Raw genomic sequence first — 25,304 nt, forward strand, 5'->3', positions numbered from 1 at the left:
CACACGCGGCACCCTGCCCTTTTCGTACATCGCCTTGATGATATGGACGCGCTCGCGTCTCTTCGGTCCTTTCGTGATCGCACATATTGTGCCGTAGCAATATGATGTGGCGAGAATACAATGCGCGAAGCTATCAGCAATCGGTACTCTGTCCGCATCGCAGATCGCTTTCAAGCTATGGTCCGCGCGTTCAACCCTCATGGATAGGGCGCTAAAGAGCGATACCAGCTTATATTGACCGGAAAGCCCTCAGCGCACCTGGCGTCGCCACCTGCAACAGTTTGCTTGTCTCATCAAGTCACCTTGCTCCGCCGTCACAGCAGTTAGTTTTGCCCCAGCGCTGGTCTTGTCAAGTTTCGTAACATTGATAATGACACTGATTTGCGGGGAGATGAGCGAGTTGTGCAATGCTTACGCATACTTGGACAATTCTCGGAGGAGTTTAATTCTAGCGCCAGACGTTTTTGTGCGAACGCGCCCTGTTTCGTAAGAATTTAGAATAGAACAGTGGGTAATAAGAAGGACCGCTTATCTAGCAGACGTACAAGAAAAACTGCTGTTCGAAGTTCGAGTGAGTTACCTGACCTCTAGCGCATATCTGCGACGGTCCCACGCCTATAGCTTCGGCTGCAGAACCGTAGAAGGCTGCGCCGCCTTTAGCTACGGATTTTTCTCACCACAAATAACTAGAACACTTTGACGCTTGTGTTTTGTAACTTCACTTTAAAAACTTATCATGGACGCAACTCTACGCCCAATAAAAGCCAAACTCCTTCCCTGCGTTTTCGTTGATGCTTAAATTAAACGCGAAAGAACACAGAGACGTCACTGACACAGTTTGTCTCTTGTTACCTCCTTGTTCTTCCGTTTTATTTCGACCTTCACTAGAAAGTGTCATAACCCGAAGTTGGACCAGGGCTGGGCGGACCTGCGTCCACTTCGTACTGTGCCCTGCAGTACAGGAATGCCACGTTAGCACAGATGAGAAGACACGCCACCATGAACGCGGCAAACAGTATCCAGGCCCGCAAAATGCCATCGTCATCTTCCTCTTGGCCGTTCTTGTTCACTTCTTTCTTCTCTGCAATAGGTGGAGTGGTTGCATTCTGGCCAGTTTCAGTCGCGTTCACCCCAGGCTGCTGAGCGGACGATACCTCGTTCTGCCATGTTGACGCTGGGGTCTCCTCTGCAGTAGCGACATTCTCTTCCTTCTCAGTGGTAGGGACAGAGTCATCTGGTTCCTGTGGTTCGATATTTTCATCAGGGCTCTCTTCCTCTATTTCCGCAGAAGGTGTGGTGGACTCGGGTGTGTCTGGATCTTCCGTAGGAGGCGTAACATCATTCGGAGGTGTCGGTGGAGGTGTTGGCACCTCCGGTGTCGTCACCGGTTCCTCCATAGGTGGTGAGATGAAGGACGTTAATGGCTGCATCGGTAGCGACGTGTCTGCGTCTTCGGAATCTCTTTTGCCGACCAAAATTTCTGCCGGGACTAACCCAGCGGCTCCCGCCAAAGCGCTCGCGCTACCTGCTGGGGCGGTAAGGTTAGCAGCGACGAATACTCTCGCCAGGTTAGAGACCTCGGAGTGCGAACCATCGGCGTTGGTGGTGACCAGGGCGAAGTAGACGTTGTGGCCAGACGCCGAAGGAGCGTGCCCAGCTGGTAACACCGCAGGTGCTTGGTCTTCGTTATGGCCGAAAATGACGGTAGACGGGATGGAAACGGTTGCCTGCTGGCGGGAAAACGCCGGTAGTGGCGAAAGCGAGCCGGAGACAAGGTCTCGTTCTGAGATGGCAGTGGCGTTGTGGAAGAAGTCGAGCATCGTCTGCATGCTCCGAGACAACCGGACATCGAGAGACGAGACTGCGGATATTTAGTAACATGAAAATGGAGCTATACATAACAGCATAAGATCGTTTTCTCTTTGACTTTACGTGAAGGTACACTTCAATCGTTCAAGCCGGCTGCATGTTACTTTATAGCGTCATAAGCGGACGCGTTATTACTGTGGATTATCGTGTATTCTGAATAAAGAATGTTAGCAACGACAAAATATGATCTTTTACAGGACAGTGAGGGGAAGCTCAGGTCTCTTGTAGCGCGAGAAGAACATATAGACGGGTACAACGGGAACAGCAAGCTTGAAGTAGACTGGTGTAATATAAGAACATGCGCTTTGACGCTGATGCACAACGAGCCCCTTCACGCCAATAATTTCCGATTGCACCGAATGACGGCACTCTAGAAAATATGTGAAATCATATAGAGTCTCACAGTGACTGTCAGGACATAAGAAAGCGCAATCGGATTTCAGTGAGTAGTGGACGCCCACCAGTTCCTTCGAAGGCGTGTGCGCCGGGCATCGTCCAGGAGAGACGGGCAGTGGGGCGGCCTTCGTGCGAGCCGAAGGAAGCGCTCAGGTCCCGAACCTTGCCAGGTGGCACATGGCTCTCCTTCATGTCTTCCTTTACCAACAGCGGGTGCTCCGCTGACGTCTTTGAGAAGGCGCCCGTGGAGTGGCCACGCGTACCAGCCAGGGAGCTGTCCGTGGATGCACGTTCCCCTGGAGCATAGCGAGCGCGAGAATTTTCTTCGAAGGCTGAAACTCTTTCTTGATATCAAAAATAGCGTCATAGGAATACTAAAGAGAAAAGTTAGTTCCACTGTGTACTAGTAAATGATAGTTAAATATAGAAAAGGCTTCTCTTGCCGCGAGAGGAGGCTTGATAAACCAGAAAAGGCGCATAAACGAGAGGAGAGTGAAGATGCCACCTCGAAGTTCCAGCGACAGCTCGCCGTGAAGTCATCTGCGTGGCGTCATACGTGTCAAAAGTTATGACGCTGCGACGTCATAAGTTTCGACGGCGTATGTTCGGGCCTAGAGTATCAGTGAAGATGGACTACATCACATTTTGAAAGAAACTGCATTTAGCAAAGTTTCGAGGTCATTTATTGCGCCACAGCGGCTGAGATACGAGAAAATACTTTACGTCACACTGACTTACTGACACTGCGAACTCGGGGAAGAATTCCAGAAACGGAAATCTCGCCTTCGTTTGTGCCTTTTCCCGTAAAATTTGCAAAAATTAGTGCAAAGCCATTTATTATCTTTCTTTGTGGTGTTCTTAAAAAAAAGCTGCGAATACTTCGTCACAACACTATATGTTACATCTATTAAGACAGGAATATAAATTGTTTCTGGATAAACAAATGCATATAACTGGTTTACTGAAAATGAGATAAAAGCATAATATACAGGGTGTCCCAGATAACTTAAGGCCGAGCTTAAATATGTCAAAATGCCACGTAGCTGGGCAGTACAAAGGTAATGTTGTTTGCACGTCACTTGGAGATATTCAAGCTATTTTTTCATTCCGCACAATTTAATAATGAGTTTTATTTAATCAACTTCTCAAACATTATAGTTAGATGAAAAGCACCTATGTGAAAACTGTGGAGCAACATGAAAAGCTCCCGTTACAGCTTTATATAGCTGAATAAGTGCTACGTGTGCTACAGAAAAGTGTTTTTGTGAGCTTGAAAGAAGCCCTAAAATGCACGCGAAATTGCCGTGCGACTGGTCACTCGAGGTACTTTGCGTGTATCGCGGTGTTGAGTCTCAACACCACAAAAGCGTTAATTAGGCTTTTGCCACGAGGCAAACCCTCACCCATCCATCAGCGCCTACGTAGGCGTCAACGCAGCGTGAACACCGACTGTTGACGGGTCCACAAAAGGCCTCTACCCGCCTCCCCCCCCCCCCCCCCCCACCTGACAGCCCCTGACAGCCTGAACAAATGATGAGGGGGGGCCAACATCAAATGCTACCGAAGAACGACGGCGACTTTGAATTTGTAGTTAGACGTTTGCCACGAGGCAACACCCACTCATACGTCAGCGCCTTTGCAGAGGTCCACGCAGCGCGGGCACCAGCTATTGACGAGTCCCCAAAAGGCATCTACCGTCCCTCCCCCCCCCCGACCTGACAGCCCCTAACAGCTTGAACTAATGATGAGGGGGGCCAACATCAAATGTTGACGAGAATGATAAAAACAACGTACAGCGCCAAGGACAAGGACTGCGAGAGACGACATACCGTCCTTACAGTCCTTGTCCTTCACGCTGTACGTCGTTTTTATCATGAATTACCAACTAGCCCAAGCAACCGCCCTAGTTACCGAACAATAACGGCGACCTTGGATTCCCCCTCCCCCCCACCCCCCTTCACGCAGGTTCCTACCCTGCCACATATTCCATACCACCGGAATTCGGAACTGGTGTTACTGCGGAGCGTTGTGATAGCGTGGGCGTGGTATAGCACCGGATTCGACGATTGTGATTTACTTCTAGAAAGTCTTCAGATTACCTAATCGACTCACCTAGGGAAGACAACAGCATTAAAAGGGGATACTTTTCGTACGATGGGACCGAGGGTCCTGATGTGAACTCGGATGTTTAACTTCCTCCTACATGGAGCGGATTTGCGTAACTGGAGACATGTAACTGAGACAATAAACCTTCTTTCCTTCATTCCTACAACTTCACGTATTCGTCGATGCGCTTGGCAAATTCCTTGCCCTAACGCCACCCTAAGCCGCAACAGCGGGCCTCTTTCAAGCTCGGAAAAAGACTTTTATGTAACATGTATTGAGGAACAGAAAGCTGTATCGGGAGTGTTTCATGCCGCTCTACAATTTTTTCATTGACATTTCTCATCTAATAATATTTGAGAAGTTGAGCAATTAAGACCAATTATCTAATTAGACAGAATAAATGTTAGTTTGAGTATCTCCAAGTGATGTCAAACAACATTACCGTTGTTCTGTCCAGCTATACGTGGCATCTGCGTATGTTTAAACTCTGCCTAAGTTAGCTAGGATATCCTGTATAATATCGCTACCCAATTCCTGGCGGAAAACCTGGCATCCCAAATCATTGTGTGTGAGCTAGTACATATATTCCTAGCTGTCGCGGTTTATACACAATACAGCGGCGAAATTAGTGGTGACATGTTAAAGAAAAGAGATTTCTTCAAAAATTTTCACTGAATACAAATATGGACCTGCTACGTGAAATCCGAGCGCAAAACATCTTAGCCACGCAAACGTTCATCTTTTCTATGCGATTTTCGTTACGTAATGGAGAGAATGAAAAAAAACAACAACTAATAAATCAAGGACACGGTACAGTGAGAGAACGTAAACTGGATACAGGCTATGTGCTTGCAGTAAATATTTTTGTTCCAAACGTATTTGCCGGGCAAGTACGTTTTGTCCCGGTTCATAGCGTTTCGGCAGATTCATGATGACGTGGCGCCGTTCGCACCAGGTCGTGTGGCCGCAGCGATGTCGTTTGTACTCGCCGGATAAAGTTTCATAACATTGATAATGTCACCGGGCTGCGGGTAGGTGAGCAAGTGGCAGGAAGCTTACGCACACTTAGACAACTCCCAGAGGAGTTGTCTGATCTAGGAAAAGACGCGAGGATTGGGGGTGAACTTTTTTGTCGTGTTTGCTTAGTAAAAGGCTCTGTTGTGCGTGTTTCATTGTAAGAGAAAAAGCTTTAGCTGCCCTCTGAACACCGAAGTCGCCTTTACTTCAGATTTACGTGCATTATTTTGTAAGAATGTGTGACGCGACGTCGTTAGGCTGTTGATACGCGCCTGTTGAGTTCTCGCCGGTCTGTTGCGCGGTCGAAGACTTTGAGCGGATCGACAGCGTCGACCGGAACCGCCTGCCTTAACAATGGGCAGGCACGGCCTTAAGTATTTTCGGGGTCCCCGAATCGGCCATCAATACTTGGGCACAAGAGGAGACGACTTTGTTTTTTTTTTCACACGGGAAACCCGTCGCTGCAGACCCTTGACGCTCGCTTGAGTGCCTGCACATGTTTGCGGAGGCGAAAGGAGTCATGGTTTCCCAGAAGACATCTCCGAAATAGATGAATCGCCGCCAGAAGGGTGGCTGGCTTGCTTGTGAACGTTTGGGGGCGAAAGGTTTCCTCGTTTCCCTGAACCGCCCCCAATTGCGGCCCGTCGTCCCTGAGGTGGACCTCGGGTTGTTGGGCACAATGTCGGTTACCCGACGACTTCCTTCACGACAGCGTCGACGCCTGCATGCTGTTCATGCGACGAGCTGCCTCTAAGTAGCGTGTGGCGGTTCGTTGTGTCACCTGACTGACTGGCTCGACTGCGTCACACGTGTAAACTTTCACTCACCTCAGCGTGCGCGCTTGTCACGCCTACCATGTGCGCCTATGCCGAAACCCCCGCGGCAGATGCAACCAAAGCGGGCCGGCTAGAATACACTGCTAGCCTATCAAGTGACTAGGACCTACTACTTCTCTACATTTCTTCATGACTACGCATCATAAGTGTCAAGTGACGCTCCCTCCTACTGTATTCATTCCTCCATGGCTGCACGTCAAGTTGGAGGCCACGTCGTACCATTTTTCTAGCGCTTAAGGTTTGCATAGGATTCCTCCAGCTATAACTGACATGGTTTTATGACGATAATGATGATGACGGTGATTATGATGATGATAACAATAAAATTCCGGCCGAACTCATACCAAGAATATTGCGAAAATGTGGCGTCTTCAAAGTGCTAGACATTAGTTACAACATTGCATTCCCAAGGAATATGACCAAAACATTATGTAGATGAAAACGACAATGAGTTATCGTTACAAATGTTCGCGATGAGCATCGGAAACCGCAATACATGTTCTTTCCGCAGTCAATGCGCGAAAAAAAATGACCGTGCTTGCATTTGCTTTTGTATGTACTTGTTTTTGTTCTAGTCCGCATTCCTCGTGCGTTCTATATCACGGCATCTAAGCACTGAATCGCGCAACAACGAGCTTTGGAAGTGAAAATAACTTGTCTCTCTTCATGGCGACCATGTGAATGAAAGGGTATTCTAACGGACGAAAAGTGTTTAGGCAAGTATATATGTAATATCCTCAAGTGTACTTCGTTAGTCCGTAACATGGTAAAACTACCATCAAAGACCGCAAGTTTCGGCATATATAATAGACTACTGAAAGAATCCGGCGAAGCGGTCATGCCCATCTGCATTATTAATGATGAACGCAGTATTATGCACACAGCAAGCTGGGCTCGCATCGAACATCTAATTTTAGGCCCATTGTGAAGCCAAGCGTGGGGCACTTTTATTCACCAGTATTTCTCGGTGTACGTGTTGTCCTGAATTTATTAGCCGTCGCACTGCATTGAACACATCAACGAGTTTCCGGAGTTCTTGAACTGAAACTAAAAGCTTAAAGACAGGCGGTAAAGAGACTATCACAATGGAGAAACACGTATGGTGTAACAATACTATGTGGCTGAAATAACAAAATACGAAATGGACTATGTAGTAAGGGACAGTAGCGAGATATAAATAGTTGATAGTTGCGTTATTTGCAGATAGTAAAGTCCCCTAACAACATCCACATTATATAAAAAAACGTCGTTTTCATGAGTTTCCGGACCTGCTACAGTGGGCGATCCTTTCGGAACCTCATTCTGGATCCAGTCGAGAACCTGTGTCTGCGAACTGTTGCTGACTTCGACGGCGATGCTGTAGCGACCTTTCACAAGGCGCTTCGTGAGCTGGCCCGTGTAAATGCCGTCGTCGGCGTAGACATCTTCGCCTGCCGGAATTAAGGAGAGGAAGTGAAAGAGGTTGAAACATAATTGACACGACCTTATAGTGCGTTTAAACAATTGTTGCAAGTTAGAACTATTTCCAAGAAAATTTCTATTGGCTACTGAAACAAAACTGAAAAGTCGTTTGCTAACAGGTTTTCGTGGCCCGCAAGATGATCATCAGCATCATCATCATCAGCCTGGTTACGCCCACTGCAGGGCAAAGGCCTCTCTCGAAATTCTCCAACTACTCCGGTCATGTACTAATTTTGGCCATGTTGTCCCAGCGAACTTCTTAATCTCATCCGCCCACCTAACTTTCTGCCGCCCCCTGCTACGCTTCCCTTCCCTTGGAATCTAGTCCGTAACCCTTAATGACTATCGGTTATCTTTCCTCCTCATTACATGTCCTGCCCATGCCCGGTAACGCACTCCCTCACCAGAACAGGATTGGCCACCCTGGTGCAGTATTTGGCCACAACCTCCTATATGAATACAACAATCTATAAGATCATATCCAGACTATAATATTTGATATTTGCTTCATCGGGCAGCTCAGCGTAGAGAAGAGGAAGACTTCCTTATAAATCGTACGGTGAAATAGGTGATCCTTAAGTTGTATGACGTAGCAGAAGGTAGTTCTTATCATCACCGAGAAAGAAGACTAAATGGAAGGTGTCAGGAACCGTTCTAGCTCTCTTTTTCTTGAACTGCATATATCATGCAAACAGATGTACAAAAATGTGGTTTGAACGGTAATAGCCAGAATGTTTATTGAAGGCCCAGGGGAGGTAACTTAGTTTGAGGCAAATCCGTACTAACGGTACTGGATGTCTGTGCCAGCATGGTAATTAACTGACTAATAGATTGAATACATCCGATTTTCGAATGATTAGTTTATTTGTTGACTCTACCGCATCAGTCGCAATAACGCAATACATGCTGGTAAGTTATCGAGGCACGTTACTTGGCACACGACAAAACGTCTCAACAACAGTCGGGCACCCACCGAGTCCCGAGTCGTGGAGTAAGAACTCTTGGCCGGTTCTGTTGCCCGGGAAGAACACGAGCCCTCTTACGTTGGCGCGAACCACCGGGCACAGCCCCTTTGTCAGAGACGCAAGCACCAGGGCGGTCCGGTACGAGTCGATGTACTCTGGCATGCGTACCCGCAACGTGACTGGGTCTTCGAAGCACAGACCAGTTCGCGCCTCCAAGAGGCCCGAGCTACGCCTGTCGCCTGTGCCATAGTAGAGAGCCTGCGAAAGCGACAAGCTTTTCTGAGATGGTGTTAGTGTCTGGTGTGAACATGAGCTTCACACGTGCTTTTCCAACCAAGGAATGGCAAAAGAAAATGGAGAGGAAGAGACGTGCGAGATGTGGATGACGGGTACACAAGGCGGGGCTACGTAGTCAGGCAAGCCCTTGAGTTGACAGGGCAAAAAAAAAGTACAGATTTGAAAGACATCGCAAGGATGAGATATGTTTTAGAGTGGTAATTTATTTGACAGCATCGGCTGTTAACGTTTCCTCGACGTTTTTGATTTTTATGTCAGTTGTGCAGCGTGACAAGCGGAAGGTCATGTGCAATTTTTAGTCACTTACCACAAAAGAGCAGAACAAGACATGCAGGTCAAACTTTCTGAAATGTCCGGAAATTGCATGCAACTTCTGTTAGCAATCATAACTCAGCTATAAATCACGAAGGAGAACGTTGCGTTGAGCCCATTGTTGCATCACTAAACCAGGAAGGAACAGCGCAAAAAGTATGCCGAACCCATGTTTTCTCTGATAAATATAAGCACTCTAGAACGCGCTTATGACGTTTACTATGCATTGGCACCTGCGTTTTCACTGTCGCACATTGCGTTTCGATGCTTCCGAAGACATTCTCAGAGCTAAACAACAAAACATTCTTTGGTGCCAATCGAGAGCACTATAACCAGGCTGTCATTACATAATATACATCGAAGTCAGACCGCTGAACACTAACACGAAGTTGGGTTCAATCATTGCTTGAAGCACTTCTTTAATGACTGAGTTCACTGAGCAATAATGTTTTTATAAAAGGACTGTTATGCAAGGCAATCATTACACCATCGCTGATCTTTGAATAGGCGGTCGGTGGCAGCCGAGACGCTAGATAGGCTGTACGAACTACTTATACGTCTCCGACGCAATATTCATAATGAAATAAATTGCGTACTGTCATTTATGCTCAAGGGCTTATTCCCCGTTTTTTAAATCTAGTTTTGTCATCTGTAGGCACAATGCTCTTTTGCTGACTTCCCTTCTCTCATAGCATTATGTGCCGCAGGAAAAAAACCGAGTCATATAGATGCAACATTATTAGCGTGCTCACCGAGCTTTCGTTACGCAAGGCGTCGACTTCGGAGGAAAGTTCATCCGGGTCATCCAAGAGGGCATCTTGCACCGCTATCCAGCTTCGTTTCTCTGCCGTGGCGTTTGTGTCGGAGATGGCGAATGTTCTGCCTCCGGTCTCCAAGGCCAGTTTCTCGAGATCCGACGACGCGGTGGCGCCTACTGCGACGGTGGTGATGAACACCCTTGCCCGTTGAAAATGTGGGACCACTTCGAGGAAGCCATCACTGTTCCCTTCAGCCGAGGACGGCGGCGCTTCAAGGGCCTTGCCGTCACTGAAAAGGACCACCAGGCTCCCTTCGGAACTCTGTCCATGTGCGGAGCTCAGTAGCTGCGAAAGAAAATTGATAGTGGTAGGAGAAAGTGATGTTTCTCCCACCTGTGGTTTCAGAGACCCCAGCTCAAGTTCTCCGGCAATAGATCAAGCCCCTGCTTCAGACGTGAATTTCATCATACTGATGTTTTTTTTTTGTGAAATGGTGGCGCTGGATCATAGCTCAGGTAAAGACAAGGAGTAATTAGCAATCGCAAAAGAAAGAGAAGAAACGTTATTAGACGTCATTGCGAGATAGGTGGCCAAACATTGTATCTTATGGGAAGAAACGGATATTGCTAGGTAATGAATTCTATGGGTCAATAGCACGTGGGAAAAACTGTACTCAAGTGTGTTAGTGCGAGCAAAACGCCCACTACAAGTTAAGTTCAAGTAATCTGCACGCTGAACACTGTTTAGCAATAGATAAGTATTCGCTATTTGAAAGCCTACATGAAGAATTAATGATATTGTAGGTGTAGTTAAGTGGATCAATTTCACGGACTGTGAGTGGTGGTAAGTTTAATGACGAAAGAGGACATGATGGTGAGAAGCACCTGTCGTATCCGCGACATATCAAGCGCACAGCTTCCGCTTCAAGCTCTCTTATATTCCATTGATAGTGCAAGAGCCAGAAAGCTTTCTTTTTTTCTTTCGTACCGCTTCAAGCTCTCTTATATTCCATTGATAGTGCAAGAACCAGAAAACTAAGGCATATTCTAATATGAGCCTCATTAGCGGTTTATGTAGTGGAAGCTTAGTTTCTTTTAAGGCAGATGGCATTGTATGCTTCCCATGTCCTAGGTTTTTAGTGTAGTGTTAGCTACCTGTGAACATGGTGAGACCAAGAAAAAGTGCTTGTGAAGACGATACCTAGACGTTTATAGCTAGATACCGTGCTTTAAGGTGAGTTGTATGAATAATAAAAAAACGAAGGCGTAGTCCTATTTCTAAAAGACATTACAAGAGTTTTAGAAAAGTTAATATTCATTTTCTAGGTCGCGCAACAAGCGCTAAATGTGGCGAATGAATCGTTGGGGCGCTTGGGCTTCTGTGGGGTTTAAATTACGTCGTGAAGGACACAATCGTCAGCATAGATTGGAACTTAGAGGGTAAACTGCTTAGGTCGCTTATATAGATGGGGAATAATAGAGGACCGAAAACTGAGCCCGGGGGCTCGCCGGGGAAAACTGGCATTTTTGGGGATCATACGTAATTAAAGCTTACGAATTGTGAGCGGTTAGGAAGAAGCAGCCTGTTCATTAGGTTTTCGTTATTAAGAGTTACCTGGAGTTTGAGGAAAAGTTTATAATGAAGCACCGTGTGAAAGGGTCTAAAAACCTTCAGAATGGAGTTGATTTGGTCGCCTAAATCTAGTTGTAAAGAAGTGTCACGTGAATTCTGTTAGTTCTGTTATGGTGCCGTACCGGCGCCTGAAACCACGTTGAACAGCTTATAATTGGTTGTTACATTCTAGAAATCGAAATACTTTGTCATCGACAATGCGTGCAAGTATTTTACAGGAGTGGGATGTTAGCGAAATGGCTCTGTAGTTGCCGAGTTTATGCTTCTTACCAGATTTATAGAGAGGTAGAACTTTCAGTAGTTTCCAAGAAGAGGGTACAACACCACTCGATATAAACTTTTGAAAAATTATTGAGAGATATTTGCACGCTATGAAGAATGTTGCCCTAAGTTAATAATATTTCATAGCTAGACGATTTTTGGTGTGTAGTTCAAGGACGAGGTTCAGTACACCGCCTGCTGAGACTGACGTCATCAAAAGGAGCAAGAGGAGGCAGTGTCTAACAAGGGTATCATTGCGTTGTCAGTAGCTAATACGGAACGGAAATATAACTTAAAAACATTAGAAATTCGAACCGGGTCACGCACAGCTTCATTATCTATGATAATGAACTGCTGTAGGCAACTACTGTAGCAATATGAATATAACCTTTTGTGCCTAATTAAAAGGAAAGGCAGACTTTTGCCGACTCTACGAAGTAGAATAATTTAGAATCTCAATTTATCAAAAATTTTCGAAAAGATTGATGAGTTAAAAGAAATGAAACGGCTAGTGTATAAATTCGTAAGTGTGCCCAAAAAAAGCGCGGTTCGGTAAATTGCATTTGTTGGAGCACATGAACCAAACAATTTTGATATGTGAACCTACAGCCTATTGGGAAATTTTTAGTGTGTAATAGAATATTGCAGAAGTCCTACTCATGAACAAAATAGCCGTATATTTCAAGAGGTGTATAATACATAAATTATTTCTACTTTCGATGAGACAATTTTGCTGGAGCAACTACCTCAGCAAGATCAGTGTAGTGAATGCCAAGGAAAACAGTTTCACCGTTTTGATGTATTTAGATAGAAACTCCTGAGGTAAAGCTTTCTCTTATATTTTAATGCTGTGTTCATTCCTTGGCCTGAAGCCTAGGCGTATATGTAAGCATAGGAGTAAATCGCCTTAGCTGACCAGCTCGCAATCACAGTACATTAGCTATCAATTCAGACTAACGACGTTTCGCTTATTCATCATCTTACTTGCAGTGTCAAACGTAGCCCACAGAGGGTGCAAGTAGGTCCCTCCATGGGTAATTCAAGCAGTCTGTTGGTGACAGCACTCCGTGTGGCTTTGTTCAACGTTACGGGACCACTATGCAGGCTGCTGCCATTCACGAAATAGACAAGTGAGACCAAGGCACCATCGTCGAGCTCGTCGATGAGGACTGAGGCGATGGCCTCCTTGAAAGCCGCCAACGAAGCAGCGTCCTGGAAGAAGAAACGCGGTTTCATGTCCCTGTTGCCGTAACTTGGGCCAAAATGGATTAGGTGGTTGGAAAAGATACATGGAAAAACAAACAAGCTAACAAATAAACAAGCTAACAAACAAACAAACACACAAACAAACAAACTCTACATTTGGGTTCATCACCTTGTTCAAACAGTTTCGAACTTTGGAGGCCAACGCCATTGCTGCTCCCCACTTTATTGAGCTTAAAGATTGATAAGATTGTTTGAAAAACATTGCTGAAAAAAAATATTGAACGCTATTGATGTACCAGCCTGCCATAAAAGCGCAAACTTCTGCTGATTCTTCCTCGCCTTCTTTTTTTTATGAAGGCGTGCATTAAAGTCGTGCGCTCTGAATGCGACTAGGTTGTGCTGTCTCCCTAGTGATATTCCTGCAAATTTTAGCTTTTTGCCTCTTTTTACTTTGGTCGAAAGTTACCTAGCGAAAATAAAAAAACGATCGAATAAAAAAAAACGCTATAGAGAAGCCCCCGAAGGCCCATATAATGATACTTAAATATAGGTTTCTGGTTCCAAGGTTGGTTCCAAGTTTTCCTGTGTAAAAACGTCCATAGATTATGAGCCGAAACATGCAGCCCATACGGTGCAAAATGTTACAAAAAAAAGAGAACAATTCTGAGATTATTCATCAGCCTAATCATTCTGCTCCATTTGCCCAGAAGAATGTCAGTTCTCCAAATATTCTGCACGTAGGTTTGCAGTAAAGAAATTGAAGCCAAGTCCTTTTCAGTATGTCAGCGACCCCTCAGCAATATGGTGCCCTGCTAATACATGAAATTATTTGCGCAAGACTCCAGGCGCAATTAATTTCATGACGCTATTGTTTCCAGCTGCTATAAATTCACAGCACTGCATATTTTGGTCATTGTGGACATTTTTTGATCAAGAAGCTCGATTTAAAGAGCAAGAATTTTCTGCCACTTTCCGCTAATCGGTAGTGCAGCAATGAGAAAAAAAGTAAATTAATAGCATAATTGTGGTGGTTTTCACGCCAAATCACAATCTGATTCTGAAGCATGCCATAGTGGAGGACTCCGGCACACTTTTGCGCACCCAGCATTTTCGCGATTCTCCCGCATTGAAATGCGGCTATCGTGGCTGGAATTAAGATCCGCATCAGACCAGATGATCATTACTTCAGTCTCACATATACTTGCTCGGACACCATCTTACCGTTACGTCGCCCAGTGATTGTACCAATGCGTGCGAGTGTATGGCGTACAGTGTTTCAAATGCAAACACAATAGCAATGTGTTGTTGCGTTGTAGTTCAGTGAAAAGCATGAGGCGGAAAGATGTACGTCCTACTGCGATGTGGTGCCGGTAACACATGAGAATTGATGGTACATCTTCGCACTCTCTCCTTTTTGCTGTGCTAACGCAAAAACCACGGGTGCTGGTATTCGAATCTGAATCACTGTAGATTGCACGTATGACAGAAAAATATCTGGTTAGTAATTTACCCGCGACGTTCGCTGCAAAATATTTCCATTCTGAAATTGGATTTCAGCTGGCATACGCCACCTGCTTTTCCTAAGTCTTTGCCAGTTCTCGTCACTTAAACGGGAGGGGGGGGGGGAGCGGGGCATCTCGTGTGGCAGGTTTTTTTTCTACGACCCACGTCGTCCCTTATCATAAAATAAAATCACAGTATGTCTCCGTGCATGCAAATGAAGCACAGCACTTTATCGACGTCATGACGAAACAGGGGGTTCCAGCATTAGCGGAAACGAAACAAAAGAAACTTAAAAAAAAAGATTGCACTACCTGATTGCATACCGCAAACAGGCAGTGTCGTGCCTGTGTTTTTACAAATACGTTGAATTAGGGGCAAGTTGACCTTTTTTTGTGAATGGAACATTCGATATATTCACGCAGACAGGAGCACACACATATAGCAACTATTACTGTCCCTTCTTTAAAGCTGCAACGCTTCCGAACATACAATAGCCGAAGTTTACCCGCCGTGGTTGCTCAGTGGCTATGGTGTTAGGCTGCTGAGCACGAGGTCGCGGGATCGAATCCCGGCCACGGCGGCCGCATTTCGATGGGGGCGAAATGCGAAAACACCCGTGTACTTAGATTTAGGTGCACGTTAAAGAACCCCAGGTGGTCAAAATTTCCGGAGTCCCCCACTACGGCGTGCCTCATAATCAGAAAGTGGTTTTGGCACGTAAAACCCCATATATTATTATTAATAGCCGAAGTTTGCGGTCATGGTTTTGATGTGATGACCTTTCTGGATGATAAAAAGTAGTCTTCACGTACGGATTAGGACTACATAAAATGGTCCACTATGTTTCGTTTTACAATTTTAACTGTTTACATTAGGTAAGTAGGTGTTTACTCAGCAGCTGATTGTCGTTTTTTTTCCGCAATTCCCTGCTTTTACTCCTTGGCAGAAATCTTGCGTTATAATACTATTCATTGAATATTTAGTGTAAGCTTTGATAACATAGAATTTAGTGAGGTAAATAGAACTTCTGATGCAGAAGTGAGTTGAAAAGGAATGAAAAAAAAGAAAATATCACAGTACCTTTTTTGTATACGAAACATCAAAAATGATAACCAAGTGTCTTCCTATGGAGATATTTTGTTGTATTTCTCGAAAAGTTGTCATGTTTGGTTCATTATTCTTCAATGAGTGAAGTCTGGAAAAAACAAAGAAAAGCAAGAGTTCAAGTCATAATGCCTTTCTACAGTAGTTTCTATAAGCGTGCAAGTACTTTGTATGCGCGATTTGAGTACTTGAGGTACGCCGCCGATCCTTGAATGGTGGAATATGTAGTTTCTATATTGCATTATACTTTTGTTAAATGAAGTGCTAGTAAAGAAAGTGGCCACTCGGCGAGTGTGTGGACGCCGAAGATTATCGGCGTCCACACACTAAAGAGGTTGATTGTAACATAAAGAACATAAACAAAGAACAAAGAGCAACATAAAGAGGTTGATTGTACTTTGCAGATTTCTCAATTACCTGATTGGTGACATGGATTTGATTTATGGTAGAATACACCTTCCTGAAGCCATCCTGTTGTCTAGGTTGACTGAAGTCGACTGTTGCCCTGATTCTACTGAAAAATACTTTCGTGAATATTTTATACAGTATTGAAAGCAAGCTAATGAGTCTCTAACTAATTATTTAACGTGTTCATTCTTCCAGCTCTCTGGTACACTTCAAGTCGTGAGGCATTGCGTATAAAGAGCCGCAAGCTTTTCAAGTGTAATATCTATTGCACCTTCGATTAAATGAAGTGTTAATAAACCTTCTCCTACCACTTTTCTCCGGGGAGATGTCATGTAAAGCCCTTCTTACCTAACCGCTAGTTAGGCACGGAGCTTCTATATCCTGTTGTCACTACTTCCAATGAAAGTTGCCGGACTGCTGTGGGAACTGCACTACAAGTCAGTACAGAATTGTTGTGCTGTTACTATATCATGGAAATCGCTGACGGCATTACACTGCTTAACTTTCACTGCGAACATGTTGCCCTGTCCTGTGCGAAGATTTCTTCTCAATGATTTCAGGCTGAGGCAATCTTTTACAGCTTCCTCAACTTTTCTGAAGTCAGTAGTTTCGAATATCACTTCACTCTTATTTATCCACCTTGAAAGTTAGAGGAATTCCGTCTGACCACTCGAGTTAGATACTGTCATGTTCTGTGCCTTTTTCTTTAGGTCATTTGTTACATGGGAACAATTACTTCCTTGTTGCCCTAATTTTTTACCTCAAACTTAAATTGCTGCTTCTACAATTAGTCTAGTTACTGTTTCCTTCATTACCTTCATATTCATATTGTTGTCCTAAAGCTGCATATTTGTCCGCGAGCACCAGTCTCAATTTTAATTCAGGCTGGTGCTTAATTCTGCTCTTTTCTCTCCAGCCTCAAGGTTCCTATGTTGGCGTCTTTTTCTTCAGTAATCTTGCTCTTTGTTTCTTCCACTTGAGAGTAATCCTAGACCTGACTAAACTATGATCACTGCCTTTTACAATACCTAACAATTTTGCAACCTGCATTATGACAGTATCGGCATAGAGCATAAAATCAATTTATTTCTTGATTCCCGAGACGGCTTTTCCAGGTCCACTTCCTTTTATTGGGTTTCGAGAAGAAGGTATTAATTATTCAGAGTATATTATTTTTCGCGAAATATACTAACATTTTTCCTCTGCTATTTTTAAAATCAATGCCATAGTTGCCAATTGCCTGTTCTCCCACCTGATTTTCAATTACTTTCACATTGAATTCGCCTATGACTAGAGCATACTGATTTTGCAGATTACACATTGTTAATTGAATATCCTCATATAATTGTTCTATTTCTTCACGATCAAGACAAGACATTGTTGCGTAGATTTGTACTACTTTTAGTCTATATCTCTTTTTTTTTAATATGACTCCTACCCTTTCATGATTTCTGTAGAAAAAAGTATATGAATTCATACGTGATAAAAATAGCATTTGATAACCTCTTAATTAGAAATAGAGAACATATCAAAAGGAACGAGACTTACCAGCCCACGGCCTCTAAATGCGCATCGCTCACCCTTTAAAGTCGTCACTGCTGGTGATCAGCTGCCAGGTGGACATCCGGTCGCAGGGCTGATCAACCCGCTGTAGGACGCCTGCTGCGTCTATGGAGTTGTTGGCGCAGGTGCCAGGAGACTGCACATTATTGGGTAAATTATGCCCTGTACATTTAGAAGTGTAACATTTACAGAGACTGACTCGAGGGAGCTACTAAAATAATATTGGCCTATGCTATAACAATGAATCTTAGAATCGTGCGCGGAACACATATCCGCACGCACGCACGCACGCACGCATGCACGCAGGCATAGGGAGTTGAGGTGGGCAACTCAAGCAAATAACTGTCCCTACCAATTAGCGCTTCACTTCACATACATAGAAGCACTACTTCCTAGAATAGAGAAACGAGGATGTGAGCCAGAGATTCTTTGTTCTGGTTAGTTGTATTCATTAATCAGGTTTTACTCAGAGTTGGGCCATAGAAAAAAAATGTTTTGAGCTGTGAAATGCAAATCTTACCTAAACATTTGGAACGGCTTACTTTCCGCTAAGAGAAGCTCACGTTATTGCTTTATTCCGTTCATGACATTGCGATAGAGCTCAAAGAAACAACGACTCATGTCCAATATATTCCATTCAAATTTGCTCACCAAGACAACTGTCCCTCCTAAGCTAAACCGTAAGTATTCCCGAAAAGTGAGCCGGGATGCTAAACGGAGCTCGTCTGTGGGTGATGAAACATCAGCACGTTAATTTAGATGACTCAATCAGCAGTACAAAAAAAAAATGGCTGTGGCTTAGGTAAGGTTAAGCCCAGGATGCGAAGCATACTAGCCTTTATTTTAGTTGTTGAACCACTGTTTAGCCTGGTGAACTGCTGTTGCTTGGCTATATTTGGTTCGGCTAGACGAAGAAACAACTCATGCATTACTTCTTCGCCTTCAAGAGTGGAACGCGACAGCGTTCCCGTCGACCCGCCAAGGGGTGTAAGACAATGGGCTACAGGGCAGCGACTACGCGCCCCGCATTGGACGCGGTGAGCGTCGAGCAAAGCAGCGTTCGGCGCGGCAACGAAATGTGCGCCTGAGCAAGAGACGCACGCCTTAGAAACAGCGCGTTTCTAAGGCAACACCGCATTCACTAGAGGCGCTTTTGTACCGCTTTGAAGCGTTGTACTCGTGGCTCAGTGGTAGCGTCTCCGTCCCACACTCCGGAGACCCTGGTTCGATTCCCACCCAGCCCGTCTTGCAAGAGTTGAGCCAAAGCCACTTCTCCTCTGTCGTGACGTCACGGTGTCACGTGATTTCGTGGTCACCGCCGCGCCTGAGGAGCTGGGTTGAGCCCTCGTAATATGATTCGCATAAAAATGAATGAGATAACTAACCGTGCCGTTACAGCTGTCCTCCGGGTACCAGATGTCCTCAGCGGTTGCGAACTCGCCGAGCACTCCGTACCGGTAACGGGCCCACTCCCGCGCCAGTTGGTAGCCTGTGTAGCACAAGCAGCCCGAGTTGTGCGAGATGAAGTTGATATACTTGGGGTTACATTCAACGAACAACTTGCCGAAGCGTTCACTGAGACTGACCACACCAACAATTTCTTCGTTACCTGCCGATTTATAGCGAGAACCAATACTTCAGGGAGAGCGTGTTTCGTTATTTGGTGGGGCCACGTACGCCGGCACTGTTCTTCCTGTGATAAAGAGCTTAAGATCACAAAAGTTATGAAAAATTTTAGCAAGTGCACAGATTAAGGATTTAAGCATCCAATTTAAGCATTCCAAGATCTTTCTTTCCTTCTTTCTTTCTTTCTTTCTTTCTTTCTTTCTTTCTTTCTTTCTTTCTTTCTTTCTTTCTTTCTTTTCTTACTTTCTGGGAGCGTGGGCATGCATATATGGCACAGAAAAGTTAAATTACCAAAAAAAGTAGATGGAAGTAGAAGGTTCCACAACAAAATGAATTCTTATGATTGACGCGCCAAACCCACGATCTAATTATGCGGCACGCGTTAGTGGGAGACTCCAATTTAGACCATCTGGGGTTATTTAACGTGCACACAATTCCCGGCACATGGATGTTTTTTTTTTCGCTTTCATCGAGATGCGGTGCTGCAGCGGCCGAGATTTGAACCCCGTGGTTAGCAGCGCAATACAATAATAGCCGCTAAACCACCACTGCGGATAAGACTTCGAACCAGCTGGAATTATGCGTTAAAAACAATAACTAAATTCGCTTCGTGTGATTTGGTGCAAACTTTCTATACTTGGTCGCATGAACACCCATTCATTCTGGGAAGGTTATTGGTTTTCTTGAGATCACAATGAGTAACAACGCTTGAAAGCAGCTTATAATCATGCAGATGAGAGAGGCACTCACGTAATTTCAACCCCACATTTAATTCTGTCGTAATAGGTAAAATATAGCGCGTTGGATTGTTTTGTAGTTTAACGGAAGCTTAAAGAGAAATAAGTGCCTATGTTTTGTGAACATCAAATAGTACAGCTAATGCAAATTGCCGTAATGCACTAGCTCATTGTTTAGGCAAGCATTCTTCATTACTATTTTGTTCGGGGGAGAAGTGTGGCTGGTATCAACGCATTTAGTCACAGTTTCGATGAAATATGTAAAGAACAATATCCGATTTAAACATCGAGAATTTCATGGAATGGTAGTAAATAAGAGTCGCTTTGCTTTTAATTTACAGATTTCTTCGAGACACGGACGCTGCTACTTGCCTGGTATAGCACAGTCTCACACTGTTTAACGACTGCAGTGTCTCAGCTTGTGTGTAATTGTCAAGAGACTTACCGGCGGCACTGGCCGTCTCGTCCGACGACCAGTTCGTCGGCAGCGCGGCCAGCGGCAGCAGCACGTGTTCGCCGCGCTGTCCGCAGGCGCCCGCGTGTAGGGCGCTGGGCGCGCGCAGCTTCGGCCAGGGCGATCTGGGTCCATCATTCACGATGCGTATGTCGGCCCTGGACCACGGGTCATGGGGCACCTGCTGGGCACCGGGACGTCGGGGCCAGTGCCGCGGAACCGCCAGCGTGACGCTGGCCAGGTGGACGCGGCCCCCCGTCGCCCGGTGCAGAGACGACGAGGCGGCGCGCAGGAGTGCCTGTATGACGTCAGACCGTCAACAATCAAAAACAGAGCAATCAGAATTAGAAGTGCGCAAAATGGACTCATCAAAAAAAACAAGTTCGGCAGCATGCTACACTCCTTTAACACGTGAAGGCAGAAGCCTGCCGCATAGTTGGTAATGCGCCGTCTCGAATCGTCACGTTGCTGCTTTCGCAGTTCGGTTTCTTCGGCTCGTTTTCGTCGCTTAGCTGCGGCTTCGCGCACTCGTTAGGCGGGGTCAGACTCGCGCCAGTGACGTTTCTTTTGGTGTTCACGTTGCATCCTCTCAGCTCAGCAGGGTATTGAAACGTATGCTGTTCGGCATGTTGTGTGGATGATTCCAATCAATGTATGCACTGTTCGCTTCACTTTGCTGAGCGTTTGTAGCCTCAGCCTTACGGGGGCAGGAGTCATTGCGTTTTTTTTTCCTTGCTTATGGGAGTATGAGCTACTGAGAAGGCCACGTGCTTTTTTTCGTACCACAGCACTAGATGCCGCGTTTCTGTATTGGCATGCGTGATTCCAACGAATGTATGGACTGTACCCTTCACTTTGATGAGTGCTTGTAGCCTCTGCATTATGAGAGGGATGAGCCATTGCACTTTCTGATTGTTTAGACGGGTACGAGCCATTGCTGATGATGGTAGGTCTTGTACTATTGGACCGGACGACGCGTTCTTTTCGATGCCATGGGTGTATGAGCGACTTAAGGTTTCTGCCTTAAAGAACAAACATCGTAAATCAAAGAAATTAAGGCTATACATTGGATGCGTAGGACGGGAATGAAAAATGTTCGCGGAATTACACAATGACGGCAAATATTAAATCGTAGAAAAATGTTTGTGATAACACAAAAGGCAGGGCCTTACTATTTGAGGTCCGAGCTGGCCCTGGCGTGAGGACAGAAACATACCGGAGCAAATATTCGCCACATATTGAGGCATGTGTCTGCTGCTAAAAAATCGGGAGATGACTCAGCACATTGTAATAGAATGCTAAAATATTCCCCGCCACTAGGCCCGCAGGGAACACCCACCTTCTCTGGGCATGCGATCGGACGCGTACATTAATTGGTTAGCTGTGGAGATTAGCAAGAGACATTTAGAATACTGGTGTAAAAAAGCAGCGAAGAGATGGAGCAGAGGTCGTTGCAGACATACGAGGCTTTAAAATATAGAGGTTTACGTGAGTTTAACTGAATATAAGGAATATAAAGTGTATAAGGCAAAATGCTGGACTGCCAAAAACGTTGTAAAACCTGATTAGGCTTGATGAGCGTTCGTAGCCGCCTTGTTAGAAAGGCGATATCATCAGAAATTGCCATCACTGATTGGTTGGTGCTTCACCAACAATACTACGAGCAGAACAGCCTCAAGAGTGAACTCGAACCGGTAGCTTAATAAATCAAGTTGCTTTCTTGCTCCATTTACTTGCTCGCAGCTGCTGCACTAACATATCAGTGTACTCGCTTTTTCTTGCACTAAGTAGCCCATACCGGCTTTCAAACTGTAGTGCTGTGAGGATGGAAGCACCACAAACTACGCTTGACAACGCTAAGTGGCTTCACTATAAGGCCCGAAAGATGGCATCGCGTCCCGCACTTAGAAGCAGAAACTGCATCTTGGAAATGAAAATACCAGCCTCTCTTACACGTCAAGTCAACTGTTCAAGCGAACTAGGTAAGGGCGTAAAAATAAGAACCTGTAAAGAAATAAACCGACAGACTCGTGACAACGTTGACTACACAGTACTGCACCAAGCACTTGTCGATGCCACAGCTGAAGTAAATAAATTACAGGGCCACATTACTACTTCATTTATTCCGGATATCCTAGTTAGCACCCAAGTAATCCCATCATTTCGACTGTCTGTTCCTATATACTTCGCACCGCGTCGACATCAAACTCTCACTCAATACACCCCTCGGGCAAGGTTCACCGACCTTGCAGAGATGAATATGACACGCCTTAAGCAACACGCGTTCGTCATTTACCTTCATTCTTGGTCTTAGTCTGTGCGGACCTTCAAATTCTCTATTGCAGCTTGAGATACGCGCTCATGCGCTACTTCGAACCAGCATGGTGCGTACCGGTATTCTGTGCACCGGTAAAACGACGACAATGACCTGCATTGGCTTAGCGGCTTCCTGCAAACTTCCACCTAACGCAGATGCGGCGCCCCACTGTACTATTCCATTCGGGCGCGGTGTCCACATTTGTGAACGCGACTTGTTTTTGACACTTCTGTCCGGTGGTGGCAAAGAAAAAGAAAAGCATAGGATGTTGATTTTCGGTTGAATTGAACTCCCTGTCTACTGACGTTGTCATCATTTCAGTTGAATGTGCTTCGTAATTGTATACAGATAATCACTTTGCTGAACGCACTTTTATGTTCGAAGGGACGTTCTAATGCCGCGTCCCGACCGCAATGTCATCAGATGAATTTTTCTTTTCTCGTAGTACATGCAGCCAGTATTACAATTGTGGGTGTACTTCGAGATATACAATGCTTTACATGGAAAAAAAGTACAACGTCATTAATTGCACAATGTATAATTGCTTACTCTCTCATTATGATGAATCATTAGGATATGCCCAAAGTAACATTCTAACAAGTCTTTTGCGCAATAGGTGTCGAGCGCCTTGGAATAAAGTTCTTCAAGGATGGCGCATTTATGGACAGTACATCATAATACGCACGTGAATGGGCTGCTGCTGCTGCCTATACAGATGCGGATGAGTTGCAGTAGACGAACACGAGTTGGACGGCGCCCTATTCGGCATTGACTTCAGCGCCAATGCACGCGAACGTATGTAAGGGCAACTTACTGAAGCAATTACAAAAGTATATGCCACAATTTCCTAGCTCACAAATTACTGGTGATCCAGGAATAAAGAAATGCTTCATAAAAACAGGGCGACTCCTTCAAGTTCCTTGCGCAGTAACAGGAGAATACGACAAACCACTGAGATGTGTGCGTTGATAGAGTGAACACGGCACACAAAACAAGCATCGCACATTGAACAAGCTCCTTAGTGGCGGCATCCTTTTGGCGATGTCGTGTTTATGTTGAAAACTACGGTAACGGCAACGCCGACGCATACTTTCGAACACCGAATGACGTATAATCCCTAAAATTGACAATCTTATATGTGGCCGCAAGAAGATGGCCACAAGACCACGCGTTGAGATACCGGACTTGATTGCACTCTAGAGCTGAATGAAAAGCAGCATTTAAAAAAAATTGTACAATTTAGGTTTGTGCTATAAAAGACATGTCGTGTTTAACTTTTTTTTTTTTGCAAATGCATATAGTACCATCTGTACAAACTTTCTATGTTTTGCTAAGGAAATGTCCGTTTGATATGCGTGTGCATACATAAAGCCGAGATGGTATGGTATAATAAAATGGACGGCTTCCCCGGCACGGAGGCAGCGAGAAAAAAAACTCGGCACAGGGAATAACTTCAATTTCCTGAATGTACATAAACTTTATTAAAACATTTTGCGAGTTTAGTTTATTCACGTACGCATTGTAATGTATTTTCGCCTTCCTCATGATAACTCTTTCTGACGGAACCATGACTCCCAAATAGCCATAGTTTGAAAAATGTATTTTATAATAAAACATTGACTTCTTTCAAACGCAACCTATAAAAGAGTGCGCGGCACCTGAACACACAAAAGAAGAAATAATGCTGACTGAAGACTGTCGTAACACTTTCAGCACGCAGCATCCTGCAATGACTTAAAGGCATGTTCTGTCACAAGAGGAAAGAAAAGCAAACAGCGCGTCAAGCTCGATTTTGACAGCGAAGCCCATTGCTTCTAAATATAAATTCAGAAGGAATCGTTAAGAACCTGGCACGAGCGTATCCTTGCGCATTATGGTTATTGTATTAATTTCGAAAGAAGGTTGAAATAAAATCGATTCAGAGAACGCTACATCACTGCATAGTTTCCTGTACGGTGAAGAACGCAACTCATGTATAAAACAAGATTAGTACAGGTGAACTAGGCGTATCTATTCCTGTGCGCCATCTGTCGATCAACTTCTCCTATGTAGGTGAAATTGCTTAACTGAGCACAATGACATACTGAAACACTTGGCGAACAGCTTATCGTGCCGATGAATGTTAAGTATTCGGAGAGGGACATTCTAGAAATGTAGCGAACTTTCACACATATGTACAAGAGATAAAGGCGTAAACAAGGACTCTCGCCATGCGTGTTGCACTGCCATCCACTGCTCTTAAAATCTGTGACCCAGTATCTTGAAATTTCCCATATATATTTTTTCATTCTTTCAGAAAGGAACTACGCTAATCAAACTAGAGCCCCAAGATTGTCCACAAAACTGAAAACAAAAGATGCTGGAATTTGACTATTTGCGGCAGCTACATGGTAAATGTTCGGCGATCTTCTGCTCACCTTGATGGCCTCGACGAGCGCTTCGTTCGGCTCGACGGACTCCTCGATGGCCACCAGTA

General features: G+C 44.9%; 1 protein-coding gene across 1 annotated transcript; it reads right to left on the reverse strand.

Moving 5' to 3' along the window:
- Positions 1-829: 829 nt before the first annotated feature.
- Positions 830-21,228, reverse strand: LOC135902967 (calcium-activated chloride channel regulator 1-like). Its single transcript, XM_065433306.2, has 11 exons — positions 21,214-21,228; positions 20,503-20,809; positions 19,080-19,183; positions 17,712-17,830; positions 15,700-15,814; positions 12,895-13,122; positions 10,012-10,362; positions 8,659-8,908; positions 7,493-7,654; positions 2,331-2,561; positions 830-1,861 (listed from the first exon to the last, which is right to left on the reverse strand). Exons 1-11 carry the CDS (start codon positions 21,226-21,228, stop codon positions 885-887), a joined length of 2,859 nt encoding a protein of 952 aa, XP_065289378.2. The 3' UTR covers positions 830-884.
- Between the last annotated feature and the right edge of the window lie 4,076 nt (positions 21,229-25,304).

Source organism: Dermacentor albipictus, chromosome 3 (assembly GCF_038994185.2).
Source record: "Dermacentor albipictus isolate Rhodes 1998 colony chromosome 3, USDA_Dalb.pri_finalv2, whole genome shotgun sequence".
Taxonomy (NCBI): Eukaryota; Metazoa; Arthropoda; class Arachnida; order Ixodida; family Ixodidae; genus Dermacentor; species Dermacentor albipictus.